We start from the raw sequence: 19,870 nt of genomic DNA, 5'->3' as shown, positions 1-19,870 counted from the left end.
CCAAAACAGGTAATGACACTGAACATCTTTTTATGTGCTTGTTTGCCAGTCTGCTTATCCTCTTTGGTGAAGTATCTCTGTCACTTCAATTTCAAATCATATATATTTTTCACTGTTGAGTTTTGTGTATTCTTTATATATTTCTGATATATTTTTCAGAAATGTAGTTTACAAACATTTTCTTTATATATTTTTCTACATACATTTTTCAGAAATGTAATTTAAAAATATTTCCCCCTAATCTGTAACTTGTCTTTCTCTTAACTGGGTTGTTCAAAGAGCAAAAGGTTTTAATTCTGATGATGCCCAATTTACCAAGCTTTCCTTTTATGGATCATGCTTTTGGTGTCAAATCTAAGAACTTTTGGCCCGGACCTATATTTTGTGGGGTTTCTACATTTTTTCCTAAAAGTTTTATAGTTTTATATTTTACACTGAACTCTGCAATCCACGTTGAATTAATTTTTGTATAGCTGTGATACTTAAAAAGTGAGGTTCATTTCTTTGCCAATAGATATCTAATTGCTCAGTCCCACGTGTTAGAAATGTAATCTTTCCTCGACTGAATTGCTTTTACTATTGTTAAAAATCGGTTAGGGAAAAAAAATCGGTTAGGAATATCTTGCCTAGTTCTATTTGTGCATTCTGTTATGTTTTACTGATTTCTGTGTCTATTCCTATGCCAGTATCACACAGTCTTGGTTGCTATAACTGTGCGATCAGTCTCGAAATCAGGTAGACTGATTCCTTCCACTCTATTCTTTTCCAAATAGTTAGCTATTTTAGTTTCTTTGATATTCTTCCCATATAATTTTAGAATATTCCCTACACGAACAAAAAAATCTTGCTGGGATTTTGTTAGAAACTGCAAACCTGTATATCAATTTGGGAAAATTTTACATCTTCAATATGTTGAGTCTTCCCATCTCTAAACATGGTAGGTTTCTCCATGTACTCAGATCCTTGATTTCTTTCCTCAGTGTTTTGTTGTTTTCAGCATAGAGATCCTGCACATTTTGTTGGGTTTATATCTGTTTCACTGGGGAGAGGGAAAGGTACAATAAATAGCATTGTATTTTAATACATGGTGTCCACATGTCCAAGTGCTAGCATATAAAAATACAAGTGATTTTATGTGTTTATCTTGTATCCTGCAATCTTTCTGAACTCATTTATTAGTTAAGGATTTTGAGTTTTGTTTTGTTTTAGTAGATTCCTTGGGATTCTCGATATAGACAATCATGTCATCTGCAAACAGCTTTATTTCTCTTTTCCCCTTCCAATCAGAAGGCCTTTTATTTCCTTTTCTTGCCTTACTAAACTGGCTAGAATTTCCAACATCATATAGACTAAGAGTAATGAGAGTAGATAGCCTTGCCACGTCCCTGATTTCAGGGGGAAAACTTTGTTTTTTATCACTACATATAATGTGAGCTGGGTTGTTATAGATGCTCTTGACTGAGTTGAGAGAGTTCCTGTCTGTGGGAGGCAGAATAATGTCTCCTCAAAGATATCCACATTTTCATCCCCCAAACCTGACTTTCACATCACAAAGGGGGGCGGGGGGGATTAAGGTTACAGACGCCATTATGATTAATCAAAGATAATCCTGGATTAGGTAGGCAGGCCCAATGTAATCACAAGGACCCTTAAATGTGGAAGAAGGAGGCAGAAGAGCCCAGAGTGATGCAATGTGAGAATTCTACCTGTTGTTAGACCTGAAGACAGAGGAAGGAGGGCCAGAAGCCAAGAAATGTAAGCAGGCTCTAGAAGATGGAAAGGGCAGGAATGGACTTGCTTTTAGAGCCACAAAAAAGGCACACGGCCCTGCCAACACCTTGATTTTTCCCCCAATGAGACCCACTTCATACTTCTGAACTACAGACTATAAGAAAATAAATTTGCATTGTTTTAAGCCATGGAGTTTGTGGTAATTTTTTACAGTAGCCATAGAAAACAATTCCAACTTTCTAAAGTTTTTAATCATGAATGAATGCTGAATTTGTCTGGCCCTGAACATTTCTTTTTTGGGGAATTTTTAAATTACAAATTCAGCTTTTAAAACATTTATAGGGCTATTCAAATTGATTATTTCATATTGGATGATTTTTGAGTCTGCTGGGATTTTTTGCGTTTTGATTTTTTTTAGGTATTTGTCCATTTCATCTACATTATCAAATTTATGTATTTAGAATTGCTCATAGTATTTCCTAACACTACTTTCTGATGTCTGCAGGATCTATTGTAACATATGCTGCTTCATTCTGTTTTGGTCTGTATCTTCCAATTCTTTATCAGTCTTGCTGGAAGATGTCAATTTCATTGATCTTTTTAAAGAACCAGCCTTTGTTTCACTCATTTTCTCTACTGTTTTTCTGTATTTAATATTTCATTTCTTATCTTTATTATTTCCTTCCTTCTCTCTTGTTTCGGACTTATTTTGCTCTTCTTTTACTAGATTCTTGAGATAGGAGCTTAGATTATTGATTTGAAACTTTTCCTCTTTCCTAATGTATGCCTTTAGTGCTGTAAATTTCCCTCAAGCACTGCTTCTGCCATGTCCCACAAAGTTGTTATATATTTCATTTTCATTCAGCTCAGTGCGTTTCATACCCCTTTAGATTACTCTTCAATACATGAATTACAGAAATGTATTATTTAGTTTCCAAGTATTTGGAGATTTTCCGTTACTTTCCTGTCCCTAACTTCTAGTTTGATTCCATTAAGGTCATAGTGATTCACTTAATCAGAAAAATGCATTGAGAACCCATAATATTTATAATATGAGCAAAAATAACTAAAATATTTATCTTCTTTTAAACCTGATTTGTGTTATGGCCAAGAATATTGTCTATCTTGGTGTTTAAGGTGGATTATTCTATAAATATCAACTAAACCTATTGGTTAATGGTATTGTTTTTTCTATATCCTTTCTGATTTTCTGTTAGTAGTTGTATAAATTGCTGAGAGAGAGGTGCTGAAGCCTCCATTTGTGGTTTTATCTAGTTCTCCTTAATTCAGTTTTTGCTTCACATACTATGCAGTTCTGTTTTCTGCATATACATTTAGGACTGCTATGTCTTCTTAGTAGATTCATCCTTTCATCATTATATAAAGTCACTTTCTGTCTCTGGTAATTTTCAATGCTTTGAATCCTACTTTATCTGCTATTAATATACCCAATCATTTTCTTTTGATTGTTTGCATGACAGATCTTTATCCATTCTTTCACTTTCAATCTGACTATATCATTAACTTTAAAGTTTACAAAAGTAGTTGAAACCTATATCCAACATGTGGTTGGGTTAATTTTTTTTAATTCACTCTATCAATCTCTGTCTTTTAATTGGCATACTTAGACCATTTATATTTAATGTAATTACTGGTACATTAGGGTTCATGTCTGACATTTAATTGTTTTCTTTTTGTTTTTCATTTTTTCTTTTTCCTGTGCTACTGTGAGTTATTTGACATTTTTTAGAATTCCATTTTGATTTAACTATAGTGCTTCTAGAGTATAGTTCTTCATACAGCTTCTTTAATGGTTGTTTTAGGCATTACTTTATATACACATAACATCATAGTCTATTTGTGTCCTTTTACCGGTTTGAATGAAGTATACAATTTTATCTTTCTTTACATCCGTTTACCTCGCCCCCATTTCTAATTGTCTTAAGTATTTCAATTACATGCATTCATTGCCACAGCTTTTGCTTCAACCTTCATACATATATTAAAAAATTCAAGAGAAAGAAAGTCTATTGTATATACCCCTGCTTCTGCTTATAATGATTTTTTGCCCTCTTAATGTTTTAAGACTCCTCCTTTTACTGTTTCTTTTCTGTTTAGAGAATACTCTTAAGCTATTATTAAAGGGTAGATCTGCTAGAAATAAATTCTGTTAGTTTTACTTCATCTTAAATGTTTTGGTTCCCTCTTTCAATCTTGAAGATTATTTTTGCGGGATATAGACTTTAGATAGACAGGGTTTTTCCCTCCCAGTACATTAAAAATGTTGTCCCACTATTCTCTGGCCACTATGGTTTCTGGTGAAACATCTGCTTTCATTTTAATTTGTTCCCTACAAGTAAAGTGTAATTTCTCTCTTGCTACTTTCAAAGTTTCCATTCTCTAGTTTTCAGAACTCTGACTTATAATATATCTTGGTGTGGATTTAGTTTGATTTATCCTCTTTGGGGTGCTTCCAGCTTTTTTAATTTGTAAGTTTATGTCTTTTGCCAAATTTGGAACGTTTTCAGACATAATCTCTTTGGGTACTTTTTCAGCCCCACCCTCTTTCTGCTTTCCTTCCAAGGCTCCAATGACATGATGCTAAATCTTCTGTTATAGTTTCATGGGTCCCTGAGGCTTGTAATTCTTTTTTCTAGTCCCTAACAAGCCCAAAACCAAGTAGGGCAAATTCCAACAGATTTCAAGGTCTGAGAATCATCTATGGATTGAAATTTTCTCCTCCAGACCTGAAGTGGCAGCCCCATCCTTTCCAAGGGCTTGCACTGTGGGCCTGCTCTTCCTCGACAGATTGGAACACGTCCCACCATCCCCAAGCACTGATGGTGGCTTAGCTTTCTGTGAATGCAGGGGCACAGGCCCCACCATCTCCAAAACTTGGAGGGTCAGCACTCACTGACTCACCCTGAATGATGGGACACAAGGCCACCCCCCTCCAAGCACAGGGGCAGACCTAGACTTGCCATTTCTACATAAGTGCATGGGTCCACTCCCTTGGCCTGAGGAAATCTTCTTGATCTAGACCAATGCTTCCATGTTTCTGCCCTTGAAGTCATTCTTCCTTTAATTCACCCCCTTCTCTGTCCCTTTCAGATACTCCTTCTGTTTATGGAAATTTCACAAAACTCTTATTGGCTTTCCACACAGTTCCAGGGAGTGCAATCATCATACAAAAGAACTTTCCACAGACATTTACTGCATAATTGCATTTCCAATTCTGAATGTCAGTGAAATAGTTGGATCCATGTTCAACCACACCCTCTTTAGCAAAGTGCTGTTCAGTTAAACCCTCACATGAAATCCTGTTCTCTGGAGGTTCACTTCCCAGAAGCTCATGGAGGTCCCTTATACAGCCACTTCTGGCCCTAGTCTCAGGGTACAATACCTGGATAGCCTGAGATTTTTTTCAAATCATCAATTGCTGGGGTTTTTTGTGCTTAAGAATTCAGTTCTCAGCCTATGTTTTTCCTCTCACATTTAACTATAAGTGCAAGGAAGTCAGGCTGCATCTTCTACCCTTATCTTAGAAATCTCAGTGAAACATCCAAGTTCATCACTTCAAGTTCTGCCTTACATCTGACATCAGAATATGATTTCTCCAAGTTCTCTGCTACTTTACAACAAGAATCACCTTTCCTCCAGTTTCCAATAACACATTTATTAATTTCCTTCTAAGGTCTCATCAGAGGTACTTTAACATTCATATTTCTACTGACAATCCCTTTTAAACAACCTAGGTTCTTTCTATAAAGTGCCTGAGAGGGTGAGCCATGGTGGCTCAGCAGGCTGAGTTCTTGCCTGCCATGCTAGAGACCCAGGTTTGATTCCTGGTGCCTGCCTATGCAAATAAAAGTGCCTCACAGTTTCACAGCTCTTTCAGCCTCTACTCATAACTCAATTTGACAGTTGTTTCCATGTTTTTTAGGTATTTGTAATAGCAGCACCCATTTTCCGGTACCAAAAACTGTAGTGGTTTCCTAGCTGCTAAAACAAATACCATACAATAGGATGCCGTAACAACAGGAATTTATTGGCTCAGTTTCAGAAGCAGGAGGCTTGCTTCCTCTGGGGTCAGTATCTTCTGACTGGCGAGCCATCCTTAGCTTTTCCATCACATGGCAATGCACATGGCAGTGTCTTCTCCTTTCTCTTTTAGATTCTGTTGACTTCCAGCTTCTGACTGCTCTCCATGGCTTCTTTCTGTGGCCTTCTCTAAAAGCCCTCCAATAACAGGATTAAGATCCATCCTGAATCAGTTAGGCCACACCTTAACTGAAGTAATCTCATCAAAAGGTCCTATTTACAATTAGTTCATACCCATACGAACAGATTAAGATCAAGAACATGTTTTCCTGGGGTACATAACTCCAAGCCACCATAGAATAAAATCATCATCAGGTAGTAAGTCCACCCTCAACTAGAGGTCAGTCAGCCTGTACTTACTATGGAACCAATGTAAAAGCATTAACACAGAAGGTAAGAAGAAAGACAAAATATTATTAATAATAGTTTTAACAGAAACTAGCATTTGGGTACTACTATGAGACAAACAGTAAGACAAGAACTTTACATGATTTATTCACCTGAATATTTATTATCACAATTCTACAGATGAAAGTTAACGATGGATTCAAATGGCTGAGCTATGATTTACAAACTAGTGATTTGGTAGTGTCAGCTATGGTAAAAATTATCACAAACTGAGGACCTAAACCTCACATTTATAGTGACAGGGCAATTACATATAAAATAGTTCCTGTAGCTGTCTATCAAATGTTTGAAAAAGACAAAGAAATAAATCCAGAGTCAAAACAACAGATGAGTCTACATAAGGAATTAAGAACTAGAAAACTGTAACAAACAAAATAATTAGGATTAAATTAATAAAATTTAATTGAAGTGTCAGAAAAAGAATATGATGTGGGCACAAATTTGAATATAAATAGTAGAAATTTTAAAGATCAAATGGAAAACAGAATAGGTTACAAAGTAAGGAAAATTCCTCAAGCTAAAATACTGAAAATATTCAAACCCAATTGAATAACATAGGTAATATTACTAAAATAATTCTTCAAAACGAAATGACTTAAAGTAAATGACCATCCAGTCGACCATATGTAAAGGAAGGAAAAGCCCTCATGTGGAATATAACCTACTATCTGTATTACAGATAATTCAATTCAGGGAACAGGCAATGTGGGGGTATAAGAAAAGTATCAAAATCTCATTTTGCCAGTTAGTACTCTTAAATCAGCTTCTCTACTACCCAGACAGTTTCACAGATGCCTAAATGTTTACCCAAAAGGAGCTCAGGTTGGGCAAATATGAAGGATAAGTATAGGATTATACTGATTTCATTTATGAGTTGCTCTACCTCATGGGTAAACTAATTTAGAATATAATACATGGAAGAACAAAATACCTTTCCTTCTTACCCTCTGAGCTTTTGCAAGTTCTTCTTTTAATCTCTCGTAGCCCTTTTCTCTGACTTCCAAAACAGATGGGCTTCGTAAGCGGGACAGACTATCAGTACTCAATCCAAAAATATCATCACTGCCATCACAAGCTTCTGTTACTGTAGCACCCTGTAAAAACTCCCTCTCTGCATTACAGTTGTCTTTTCTCGTAGTTAATTTAGTTAACCCAGCTGCAGCTCCAGAGGTAGAACAGGATGCTGGATCTGTAACATGGATGCTATAAAGGAGAGAAATATTTTTCAGAAAACATCAACATATGCTCAAATATAACTGAAATATACATTTCAGAATATACATTGTACTGTCCAATATGTGGCCACTATATTCAATCAATAGTGTGTCCTCAATCATACTACCTACATTTCAAGTGCTCAACAGCTGCATGTGATTAATGACTTCCATATTAAAAACACCACAGAAATAGAACATTTCCATCATCACAAAACATTTTACTGAATAGTGCTACTAAGAAACAGGAGTCAGCAAACTATGGCCTTTAAGCCAAATCCATCCTGCCACCTGTTTTTCCAAGTCTCAAAAGCCAAGAATGGTTTTATATTTTTAAACGGTTGCAAAAAATATCAAGAGAATAACAGTATTTTGTGGCATGAAAAGTATATGCAATTCGATAGTCAATGTCCATAAAGCTTTATTGGAATACAGCCATTCTTATTCATTTATGTACTGTCTTTGGCTGCTTTCGCATTCTAACAGCAGAACTGAGTAGGTGCAGCAGGGACTGTATGGCTCACAAAGCCTAAAATATTTACTATCTGGTCTTTTACAGAAAAAGATTGCTGACTCTTGCTCTAGAACATTAACACATATTGCTCTATATAGGGAAGCTTATATTTGTCACATTTTCTATAAAAATGAAATTTAAAATAAAGTGAAAAAGAAAACTGTCCATTTTCTTAATTTAATACACCAAAATAAGTGCTTTGATGATCTCCTACCTTATACTAGATATTTCTGCACAATTTAAATGTCTGGAGGATGAATACACAGGTTGTGTAGGAAGGTCAGAAACATCTAATGCATTAGCCTGGATAGGAGTAGAGCATAAAGCTGAAGGATGTGGCCGGTAGATGACACTTGGTGAGGTAGTCTGTTCTTGAGTTTCTGATTCAGACACACACAGGAGGTCTGGAGAAGTGGGTGAAGCAAGGTTTACTTCATGGAAGCCTTCCAAGGGGTCTTTAGCCATAGCAAAAGCCTCATGATAAGATAACCTATGTTAAAACAAAAAAATAGATAATTCTCTTTAGATGGTGACATTTTTTTGCCAGATCAAGTTAAGATATATAAATGATAAAATTTGTTTAATAGTACATTATTAAGTTATAAGAGCTAGCAAAGAAAAAAATCTACAATTATTTATCATTTATTGGGCAACCTCAGAGTATAAATACTACAAAAGACAATTTGATTTAGAAGAAATCTAAAAGTGACAGCTAACATTGTTAAAGTATGAGGAATGAATAAATACAAATTTGCTTGACAATTTAAACCTTAGTTTGAATAAGGTAAAAAGGACAGATTTGAATTCAACTAACTATTCCAGTTTATACTATTGCATTAGTTACGTGATTTGAGTTTGTCGATACTTTCTTTAGAAATCATTACAAATTTACATAAAATATGCAGAGCTCCTATTTACTTTTCACCCAGATTACACAACTATTAAACACCTCTGAACTATTGGAGAATAAATTTCAGACACAATATGCTGTTACCACTTAATACTTCAGCAGGTATATCCGAAGTACAAGGACATTCTCCCAAATAACCACAGAATCTCCATCTCAACATCAGGAAATTGATATTGATCTATATTACCAACTCATCCATATCATGCATTCAAATTACTGTCCCAATAATGTCCTTTATAGGACTAGGATCTAATCCAGGATAATGTAGTCATTTCTCTAAGCTTTAAATTTCTCCTCTGATGGGATGAGAATTGGGATAATAATAGTTCTTCCTTCCACTGGGTTGCCATGAGGATTAAGGGAGACAAATCATATAAAGGACCTGGCACACAGTATGATCTCAATAAACGTCTGCTATCATAACTAGTCACATTAACAGATATGCTTCAGTTTTTCTATATGCAAATAACATTTCATGACTACTCAATTACATTACAAATGTTGTATGGAAACTATAAAGCACTGATTTTTTCACTTCAAATATCTAAAAAGTTAAAAGAAATCCTATAAACCTTTCACTGACCTACCATCTACAGAATAAAGTCCAAACTTATTAGCCTGGCATTCAAGGACCTCTATGATCTGAACCAACTTCCCAATTTTATTTCTACTTATACTCGTACTTTGATAACTCTGAGTGACACCTTCTCAAACACAAGCACTGAAGTAATTTCTTCCACTAAATACAAAAACAATTTGTTACACTAAATGAAAATTTTAATTAATTCCCTAGAGCCTTAATAAAAGGGATTCAATGTAAAACAAGTAGAGAAAATCAAAGGTTTCAGGTAAAACTCGGAGAGAAGAAACTTAATAGTTGAATAAATGTTTACATATTCTTCAAAATTAGAGAATTCTGCATGCCACAGACCTTCAAAGATACACATGGACAATCAAAACTACCACTATTAAATCTACAAATGTGAAAATTCAAACTCACATAAATACTTTCTTTATTGTAGCAAATAGCAATTTCAGTCTTCAAAATGAAACCAGTCCTTATTTTTTCACCCAAAACATTCATTTGCGCCAAATGAAAGGTCATTTTAATAAGGAACTTAAAGTGTTCAACATGCTATTAAACTAATGCATTATTCTTTCATGTCAGGGAATATTTTTTTGCTCTTTATTTATAACCCTCACCACACACACATACACACACACACACACACACACAGACACATGAAACATCTAATCCTGGATAGTTAAATGTCACTCAAACATAGTTTGATAATCAATTCATTTTAACGTAGAAAACCTTTGCAGTAGGTTTCTATTAACTTTTGATAATTTATCAGTTACATATTTGTGGTAGGTTGACTTGCATACACCAGCCTGGTCATGTTCTTGGTCTTGGTCCACATTCTGATGGATGTAGCCCCCTTATAAATAAGATCTCTTTAAGATGTCACTTCAGTTAAAGTATGGCACAAATGAATCAGGCTGGGTTTCAACTCAGAGTAGTAGAGTCTTTTATAAACAGAGCAATAGTCAGACGGGGAAAGAGGCCACAGGGAGCAGCTAGAAGCTGACATCAACAGAACCCAGAAGAGATGAGATGTCACCATGTGACAGAAAAGCCAAGAAACCCCAAAAGATTACCAGCCAGCCAGAAGATAACAATCCAGGAGGAAGCAAGCTTTCTGGCCTCTACAACTATAAGCCAATCAATTTCTATTGTTAAATCAATCTATTGTATGGTATTTGTTTCAGCAGCCAAAAAACTAAAACAACATTTAAGATACCTACCTTCTAACATGTATATTTCTAATTCACCTTTCTATACTTTGAAAGTTTACTATATCAGAGCATGAAAACATTTATATTTCTGGAAATGTAAGATGGTATACTCCTATTGTGGAAAACTTGGCACCATCTAGCTAATTTACATACTTATTATTAAACCTATGACCCAACATGCCCACTTCAGGGCTCTATTCCAAAGATGAACAAGCAAAACAAAAAAGAAAAAACAGATGCATAAGGCCAGAAGCATTACCTGTAACATTAAAAACTGAATGGGGCAGGCCACGGTGGCTCAGCGGCAAGAACGCTTGCCTGCCATGCCAGAGGACCCAGGTTTGATTCCCGGTGCCTGCCCATGTAGAAAAAAAAAACTGAATGAACTAAAGTACATCTTCATGATGAAGTACTATATAGCTGTGAAAAGAAATGACTAATATCTACATACAACTACAAACTACAAAGTGATCTTTAGAATACATTGAATAAGTAAAAAAGAACAAGATAAATAACTGTATACTATTCTACATTTTATATAAGAAAAAGGAATGCAAATACAGATTTATTCTATATATATTAAATTATATGTATACACACCTGCCTACCATGCAGGAGACACAGGTTTGATTCCTGGCCCATGCACCACCCCCACTCCCACCACTATATATATGTATTATCTATTTTTAATGGAACATTAAGTCAAAAATTAATTTTAAAATGATTACCTTTAGGAGAAGGAAGAGAACAGAGCAGAGGGGATAGTCATGGAAGTAAGACTTCTCTGAATGTATCTTGCTTTAAAGATCTGAATTAGAGTTTGGAACCATATAAATGTTAAAACAAAATTAAATTTAAAAGAAAATCCCTAAAAATAAGGCAAGTGAAGCTAACTCATATACTCAGCTGGTAGTTTAACCACACAAGAAGGACATATTTCAAATTATTTTAATACATGGCAGTGTGACTCTATATCCCTAGTGGAATATATTCTATAGAAAAGAGAAACTGAAAAAAATCATAAACTACTTTCAGTAATCATATTAGTACTAACATTGATATTGATATTCTAAAACAATTACATACAATAGGATAAAATAAGTTATTATGTTAATGTCATCCAGAAAAGATCATCAGTGTATATATATATATGTATGCATGTATACATGAAATCAAAGAAGTAAAACCCTGGAGCCCTAAGTCTGAACCATTAACATCAGAAAAAAATTTTTACTAAAAAAAAATTCCTATCTTTATCCACTAAAAAGGCCTAGCAACAGTGAGTGACCCACTCAGAAGCAGTGAGTACCCATTGTGCCCATTTCCTACTAAAAAGAACAGGGACTCCTTGAGGAAATGGCTGATTAAAGGCCCTGAGTGGGAATGTACAAAACAACCCTGGAATGCCTTGTTCTAAGAGGAAGAAAGCTACGAAAGACTGACTATTGGAGTTACAGCAAAAGGACTCCCAGTGACCAAAGACAGGACGATATGAGCACCAAAAAGAATAATATCTGAAGCACAAATATGTTTAAATCCACGAGCTCATATGGATATTAAAAACAAAGCAAAACAAAACCTTCACTGGTTCCCACTCTGACTAGTGCTAGGGAACCAATTCCTTAATTTTGAAAAGTGGTTAATAAAAAACAAGCCTTTATTCTGATAATTCTGAACTTTGGAAATCAAATAGTTGATGAGGAAAGGTTCTTTCTAAAAGAACTCTACCTAACAAATATAGCTTTAAACATATCACTACTTTGCAATCCTAATGAAATAATGGATCTAGGCAATAATTATCAATAGGTAATAAAACCATAAGGTACAAAGCTGACTGAGAAGTAACGTTATAGAAAATGGCAGAGTAGGGTCATGGTGAATAATCCTTTTAATATGCCGAATTTGGTTTGCTGGCATTTTGTTGAGAATTTTTCTAACTGTATTCATAAGGAAAATTGGTCTGTAATTTTCTGGCCCTGTTTTTATATGGCTTCGGTATCAGGCTAATGCTAGCCTTACAGAATGAGTTAGGAATGAGTTAGGAAGTATCCCCTTCTCTTCAATTTTTTTTAGAAGAATCTGAGAACGATTGGTATTAATTCTTCAAATGTTTGGTTGGTCCTAGAACTCTTTCTTGGGGGGGGGGGGGTTCATTACGGATTCAATCCCCTTACTCATTACAGGTTTACTCAGATTTTTTATTTCTTCTTGAGTCAGTTTTATTAATTTGTGCATTTCTAGGAATATGTTCATGTCATTTAGGTTACCCAATTTGTTAGTGTGCAACAGTTCATAGTTTTCTCTTATAATCCTTTGTCTTTCTACAAGGTTGGCATTAACACTTCGGATTTTAGTTACATGTGTATTCTCTTTGTTGTTAGTCTACCTAAATGTTTGTCAATTTTGTTGATCTTTTCAAAGAACCAACATTTGGTTTCATGGATTCTCTCCACTGTTTTTCTATTGTCTATTTTTTTTCATTTCTACTCTAATCTTTTTTATTCCCTTCCTTCTGTTAGCTTTGTATTTAGTTTGATGGTATTTTTCTAGTTCTTTAAAGAATAAATCAAGGTTATATAATTTGAGATTCTTCTTAATTTTAATGTAATTTACAGCTCCATCCCATGAATTTTGGTGTGTTCTGTTTTCTGTTTTAATCCTGGCTACTCTAAGCAAATGTTAGGAGAAAATCAAGGATATTTGAATGCTGACTGGATATTTTATGTTACTTTAGAATTTTAACCTTTTAGCGGCAATAATGATACCGTGATTATGTAAAAAAAATCTATTTTTTTAGAAATATACAGTGAAGTATTTATAGATGAAATTACAAGATTACTTGAATTTGCTTCAAAATAATCAAAAGGAAAGAGAGGAGTTGGGGAACAGCCCCAAACACATAGATGGAAATGCTTTACTAAAACATCAGCTAATATTTATTAAATGTTTACTAAATATGAAGTATAGTTCAAGTACTATATTTACAGCTGAGGAAACTGCAGTTTAGAGTAGCCAGAATTAAAACCTCTGTCTGTCAGATTATAGAGCCCAAGCTCTTAACCATCACGTTATATTATCTGTATTCAACTGCTGCTAGAATTGCTGTGCTGCTTCATTGTTAGATTTGTCTAACAAAGTAAAATGTTCAAATGTTTCACTTTATACTGAATTAAACTCCACAATCACTGCAACTTCCACCATATTTTTCCTGTAAACTCAGTATTTCATCTATTCTTTCAACAGTTATTTACTGAGGGGCTATTATGAGCTAGATGAAAAATCATCTGACTCCAAAAAGTTCCAATATATTGGGAAAAACTGACAAGTTGACAGACAATGATACAGTATGATAAAATGCCACAAAAGGTGCAAAGACTAAGACAGAGGATGGCAAAATAAATCAGGGGCAAAGGGCTTCCAGAATAAGTAAACTGAAAGCAAATAACCAAAGGAAAAGTAGGAGATGAAAGAAAGAAACGACCCTGGGAAGGTCCTTCCAGGCATATGTAAGGTATCAAAGCAAAGCACTTAGGGAAAATACAAAAGTCCCATAAGTATGGAAAATACAAAAATCCCATAAACTGGTGCACAGGCTATGAACGAAAGAGACAAGACAAAGGAGGCAGATTTGACTCCTGCCACTTGCTGGTTACATTTATTGAACCAACCATGTGTCTAGGTTCCCTTATTTGGAAATCTGTGCCTAGGTTTCCTGTTTTACAGGATGAAGCTTAAAAGAGAAAGCACGTAAAGCATTCGAACAGTACTTCAAAGCAGTGCCTCCACCTACAATGTTTCTGTTCTAGAGGATATATTTAAACATTAAATTCAAACCACTTCTGAAAGAGATTATTTTAAGATTAAATTTAGTCCCTTTTTCAAGCAGGTGGAATTCCCATAAAATGTAATTTAACTGGTAATGAGTTGCTAATCACACCTGTCTGAAAATCTTTTGCTCCTTAAAATCGACATAATAAGATCTATTTCATACTCAAGTTTCTTATGTGAGTAAATAAAGCACTATTTTCAAGCAGGAGGACTTTTTTTTTATGTTAAAAATATATATATATTTATTTCAATTTTCAGATGCTTGAAGTGTTACAGGCCATCATGATTTAAATAACAGAAAAAAACATTTTAAGAAAGGACAAGAAACCTTTTGTTTAGAGAACGAAATATAAATTATTTCAATTTTTTAGAAACAAAAAAAGTCCACAACAACCTATTAAAAAAAAGTTACTATAATTATTTCTCTTTAGAATACGGCCTGGAAGAATCATCTTTTTCCCAACTTAATGGAGATGGAGATGTATCTCTATCCAAGCTTTGAGTATAAGCAGATAAGAAGTAATTTTCACTTTCTTGAGACTGAGTTGATGAAAGGGCATATGGGGTCCCCAAAAATGTCTGATGAGTGAGAACATTAAAATGACTAAATTGATGGGACATATTTAATTGACTTTGACTGTGATAAACTTGAAAGGTGCTATATGAATCTTGCTCAGCTGAACTGCTGTTCTCTCCTTCAGAGCATGCTATATCAATAGATGCTCTAGCTCTTCAGAATCAATTTGGTAAGTCTTATCTTCTAATAAACTTTTTTGCATGTCAAGAGACACATGCAACTCAATTTGAATATTGCTTTTTTGATCTGTTCCACTTGATCCTTTTGTCTCTTTCGTCAATATTTCTGAATGAAAATTGCTGCATACTTCTATTTGTGAGATTTCATCCCCTGAATCCAGAGACATATCCTCTTCATCCTTTTCATCGCTTTCTAAAAGAGCTATATTTAAAAAACAAAAAGTCCCAGGAGGACTTTTTGCATCAAGTAATGACTGATGCAAAATCTAATTTCAATTGAAGATTATCCCAATTTATAAATGAAATTTGTCAAGAATCACTACCAATACATGAAAAGGATGACCATATTAAATTCTTATGGGTTAGTTACTGACACAGTTTGGCTGACTTTATTATTCAGCTCTAAATAATAAAGCTGATTTTCCAATCACAGGAAAAAGTTGATCAAACCAACTTGTTCCTGATCTTTAAATGAATTTCATGTTATTTTTTCTTTCTAGAAGTCGGTATAATCACTATAGAAACAGCAACTAATACTTATGGAAAGCTTACTAGCTGTCAGATCTGGTGATAATCATTTCACATGGACTGACAATTCATTTAATGAGTATCTAGAGAAATAATTATGAAAATTATTTTTTCTAATTAAATGTATTTTCTAAATGAAAACAAAAGATATTCCTAGGATAACTGAAGAAATTAAAATGAATTATTGGTAAAATATTTTCAGCTAAACATCTGAAGAAGAAGGATAAAATGGATATGCATAACTTAAATGAAATCTAGGAACTCTATCAGTAGTCCAAAAATGACAAATAAAATCTATTTTTTTACAAAAGTACATTCCTTTATTTGATTTACCTTAGCAAGTAAAAATATTTTTAGAAAAAGCATTTTAAAGTTGTAATTTTTATCTTTTCCAATATCAATTTATCTGAAAATCAAATAATCTGAATTCCGAATGTACTAAAATTCTTCAAGACACTACAATTTGGAAAATTAATCATTTCCAATACAGGAAGTAATGTAGCATCAGAGCAGAGTAAAAATAAAATAGGACAGCCAGGGAGTGAGGGTAGGGGGCACTAATGAAACAAAGGAAAAAAAGAGTAACAAAAAAATCAGGCTGGAGAGACAGATATGTGACAGATCAATTAAAGTCTGATTTAATGTGGAAAAAGTTGCTTTGATTTTATCCTGAAGAAATGGACTCTGATATGGAGATGTACATTTTAAAAAAATGACTCCCAAAGAAATAAATATTTGGCTACAGAGATGACAGTAAAGGCAACTGGTTAAGAGGTTACTGCAACAGGCAAGTCAAGAGATTATGGGGGTCTAATCTAATGCCAAGGTCATGCATTGAGGGTGAGATATATATATGAAAAACATTCCTTAAGCTTCATTTATACACACATACTAATCTAATTAATCCTCACGGCATCCTTTTAAAATGGTATCCCTTTTTCATAGATATAGAAACCAAGGCTCAGAAAAGTCAGTTTAGTCAAATCAAACAGCTAATGAACAATCCTGATCTATCTGACTCGAACACTGTAATCACTCCACCACATCACACCTAAGATACAATAAGAAGATAAAATCAATGAGGAAAGGAGAGGAGGTTTAGGGGGGAATAAAAGTTAGACCAAGACAAAGAATCTCTAAGGCAAGTCCTACATATACTAACCATAACAAATGAACAATCCAAAGAGAATACTATTTATTCTCTGAATCCTTGTCTTATTTTCAGAAAGAAAAAACTGAAGTTTCTCAAATGTACTATTATTGAAATGGACATATGGTCTTGCCTTGCGTCCTTTCTATTCTTTTCCCCCTTATTCTCTTTGCTACCATCACTTCCTTTACTATCTTGCTGCTATATTGGGATTTAAAATGCTGATTATTCAGTTCCTTATTACTCAGTAGGACTTTGAAAAGAAAGCGCCTATAAGTCTAAATAAACAAATGCCTAACAGTACTATAGTGGTATTATGCCTAAGTATCTTTCTTAAGTGCAAATATTTGAAACTAAAGAATTAGTTTTAATTTTTTAAGTGTGTAATAATGGTCTCTTAGTTGTTAACTACCCTCTTCTTTTAGAAATACATACTGATCTATTGACAGATGAAACTGCACAATGCATTTGCCTCAAATTAATACAAGAACATCTGCAAGTGAAATCATTGCCCTCCCCCCTACATGGGACATGACATCCATGAGTGAAAGTCTCCCTGGCGACATGGGAGATGATTCCCAGGGATGAATCCAGACCTGGCACGGTGGGATCAACAATTACATTCTGACCAACAGGGGGAAAAGAAGTGTAATTAATAAAATACTAGTGGCAGAAAGAGTTCAAACAGAGTCAAGAGGCTACTCTAGAGGCTGCTGTTATGCAAGCTTCAAGTAGACCTTGCTACTACCTATCATAACCTGCCAACCCACAACCAGGACCATTCCAGCCAATCCTAAAGAACACTTAGGGCAATTTATAAGAGTCCCTAAGGGTTCCATGCACTAGAGTAACTTTCCAGAAACCTACAACCTCCAGATGGGTCCCTGGTCCAGATAAGTACTGAAACCTAGTCCAGCCTCTCTAGAACATCAGATAGTTCCATCTTCCTACCCCATATTAGTGACAGACCCTTCCAATATCAAAAATTTAGAACCACCATGGTCCAAATACCCCTAAAGAGGAATGCAAAGATCAAAGGTGATGGTGGAGTTATACACAGAAGACAAGAGTTAAGAAATGAATATGAATGCTGAATCATTAAATTGATATCTTTTAGTCTCCAGCATTATACAGCAGCTAGAAGGAAAAACCTAATACTGTGAAATTGTAACCCATGTCAAACTCCGAAATATGTTCTACAACAATAGTGGTACTGTTCTTTGAAATTTGTAACTTTTTTGTATACATATTATTCTTCACAAAAAAAAGGAAGGAAAAAAGTCAGTTGTGATGATCAAAAATATTTAGGGCGGGCCATGGTGGCTCAGCAGGCAAGAATGCTTGCCTGCCCTGCCAGAGGACCCGGTTCGATTCCCGGTGCCTGCCCATGTTAAAACATATATATATATTTAAACCCTCTAGGCTCCTATATTCTGGAGCAGCTAAAAGGGAAAATATGAGAGAATAGTATGGCAGACCACGACAAACTCTGGGATCTGTCCTGTAACTACTTGTTGAAGAGTGCTTTGAAAACTATTGCTTTTTTATTTCTTTGCTTTGTATTTATGTTACACTACACAATAAAAAAAGTTAAAAAGTAAATAAACAAAAAGATTATCAATTAAAAAATTAATAATACAAGAACAGGAGAAGTAGTTGGGGCAGCACTGACCACTGTTGATTGATACTGGGACTAGACGATGGAAACTTTGAGGTTCATTATACTATTGCATTTATTTATTTTATTTGAAATCTCCATAATTAAAAAGTTTAAAATAAAAAAGAACCAGTTCAAGATCTGTACAAATATATATAAAAAGAGGAGGAAAATATTTTTAAAAATGGTTTATGTATGTGTGCAGGTCTGTGTGCATGTATGTATAAAATCATTTTCTCATTAAGTTTCATCATATTTTCAACATTAGATTTCCAAACTAACATTTTGGTTGTTATTTGAGAAGTCATATATACATTTTAAGAAGCAGTCTATGTTTTTTAAGTGTGACTTTATAAATAACCCAAGTGAAAAGTTAGTCAAATGGCCAATCAAGCTACACACAAAGTTCTCACTTTTATTAAAATAGACCACAAATTAATTTCTACTTACTGATTCCACTAGAACACATGATAACCTGATATATTTGGGGATGTCTGTTTTTGCAGAATCTTATAATAGCAATTTTCAGAAAATGTTCAGAACTTACAATATACTAATACTATATTGCATTTATTTAGATTCTTGAAACAGAAATATTTTAAAAATTAGTTTTCCAAACATATTTTTCTTTATGGTGGAAGCTTCTTTATTTTGTATATGTAAGAATACATGTCAACTAAATATTCAACTGGCACTGAACTATGTATTGATTGGATAAGTAAACAATTTTCCGACTTTAGAGAAAGAATGAATGGCAAAGCTGTTTAGAGTGGAGGCAGCAAATCCAGGATATCCTTGTTTAAAAAGATAGAGGCAAAATAATAAGTTCCTTGAGAAAAAGTATTAAAATTGGAGAAACTAAATTTTTAAGGTTTAAGGAAACCTGAGCATTTTATCAGACTAGCTTCAGAAAATCCTTCCAGTCCAGACTGCCACTAACCAACTGTGTGACTTTGAGCAAGTCACTTCACCCCTTTGAGTCTCTGTTTCTACATATGAATTATATATTATTTTCCCTTCCTACATATAATAAAATGAAAACAATTATTTATGTAAAAATGTTCTGTAAACTATAAAGCAAAAGACAAATGTATGATATTTATAAAGATTCAAGAAAGAAGGAATTAGTGATAAGGAAAATATCATCAGCACATTGAAGGGCTTGTCTTACAAATCATAAGGGAAACTTATTTATATGAGATAAACGGAAAGAAAGAAAAGCAGACTCTTTTTGATGTATACAGTTCAAATACAATACCCTTCCCAGCAGGAA

At 34.2% G+C, this 19,870-nt stretch overlaps 1 protein-coding gene across 3 annotated transcripts in view; it reads right to left on the bottom strand.

Annotated features, from left to right (window-relative positions):
• The window catches only part of RAB3IP (RAB3A interacting protein), an 84,517-nt gene that overhangs the window by 60,132 nt on the left and 4,515 nt on the right, over positions 1-19,870 (bottom strand). For 2 of the 3 annotated variants that reach the window (XM_077111406.1, XM_077111405.1), the window contains exons 2-3: positions 8,183-8,458; positions 7,185-7,443 (exon numbers count right to left, since the gene is read on the bottom strand). In XM_077111406.1, the coding sequence (XP_076967521.1) occupies positions 7,185-7,443; positions 8,183-8,433 (510 nt within the window). In that variant the 5' untranslated portion in view covers positions 8,434-8,458. Of the gene's footprint in view, positions 1-7,184; positions 7,444-8,182; positions 8,459-19,870 lie in introns of those variants that run through there. The other variant, XM_077111407.1, reaches the window with a different exon arrangement.

The sequence above is a fragment of the Tamandua tetradactyla genome, chromosome 7, assembly GCF_023851605.1.
Source record: "Tamandua tetradactyla isolate mTamTet1 chromosome 7, mTamTet1.pri, whole genome shotgun sequence".
Lineage (NCBI taxonomy): Eukaryota > Metazoa > Chordata > Mammalia > Pilosa > Myrmecophagidae > Tamandua > Tamandua tetradactyla.
Note: the sequence above shows the minus strand (reverse complement) of the source record. Positions and strands in the feature narration are given on the sequence as shown.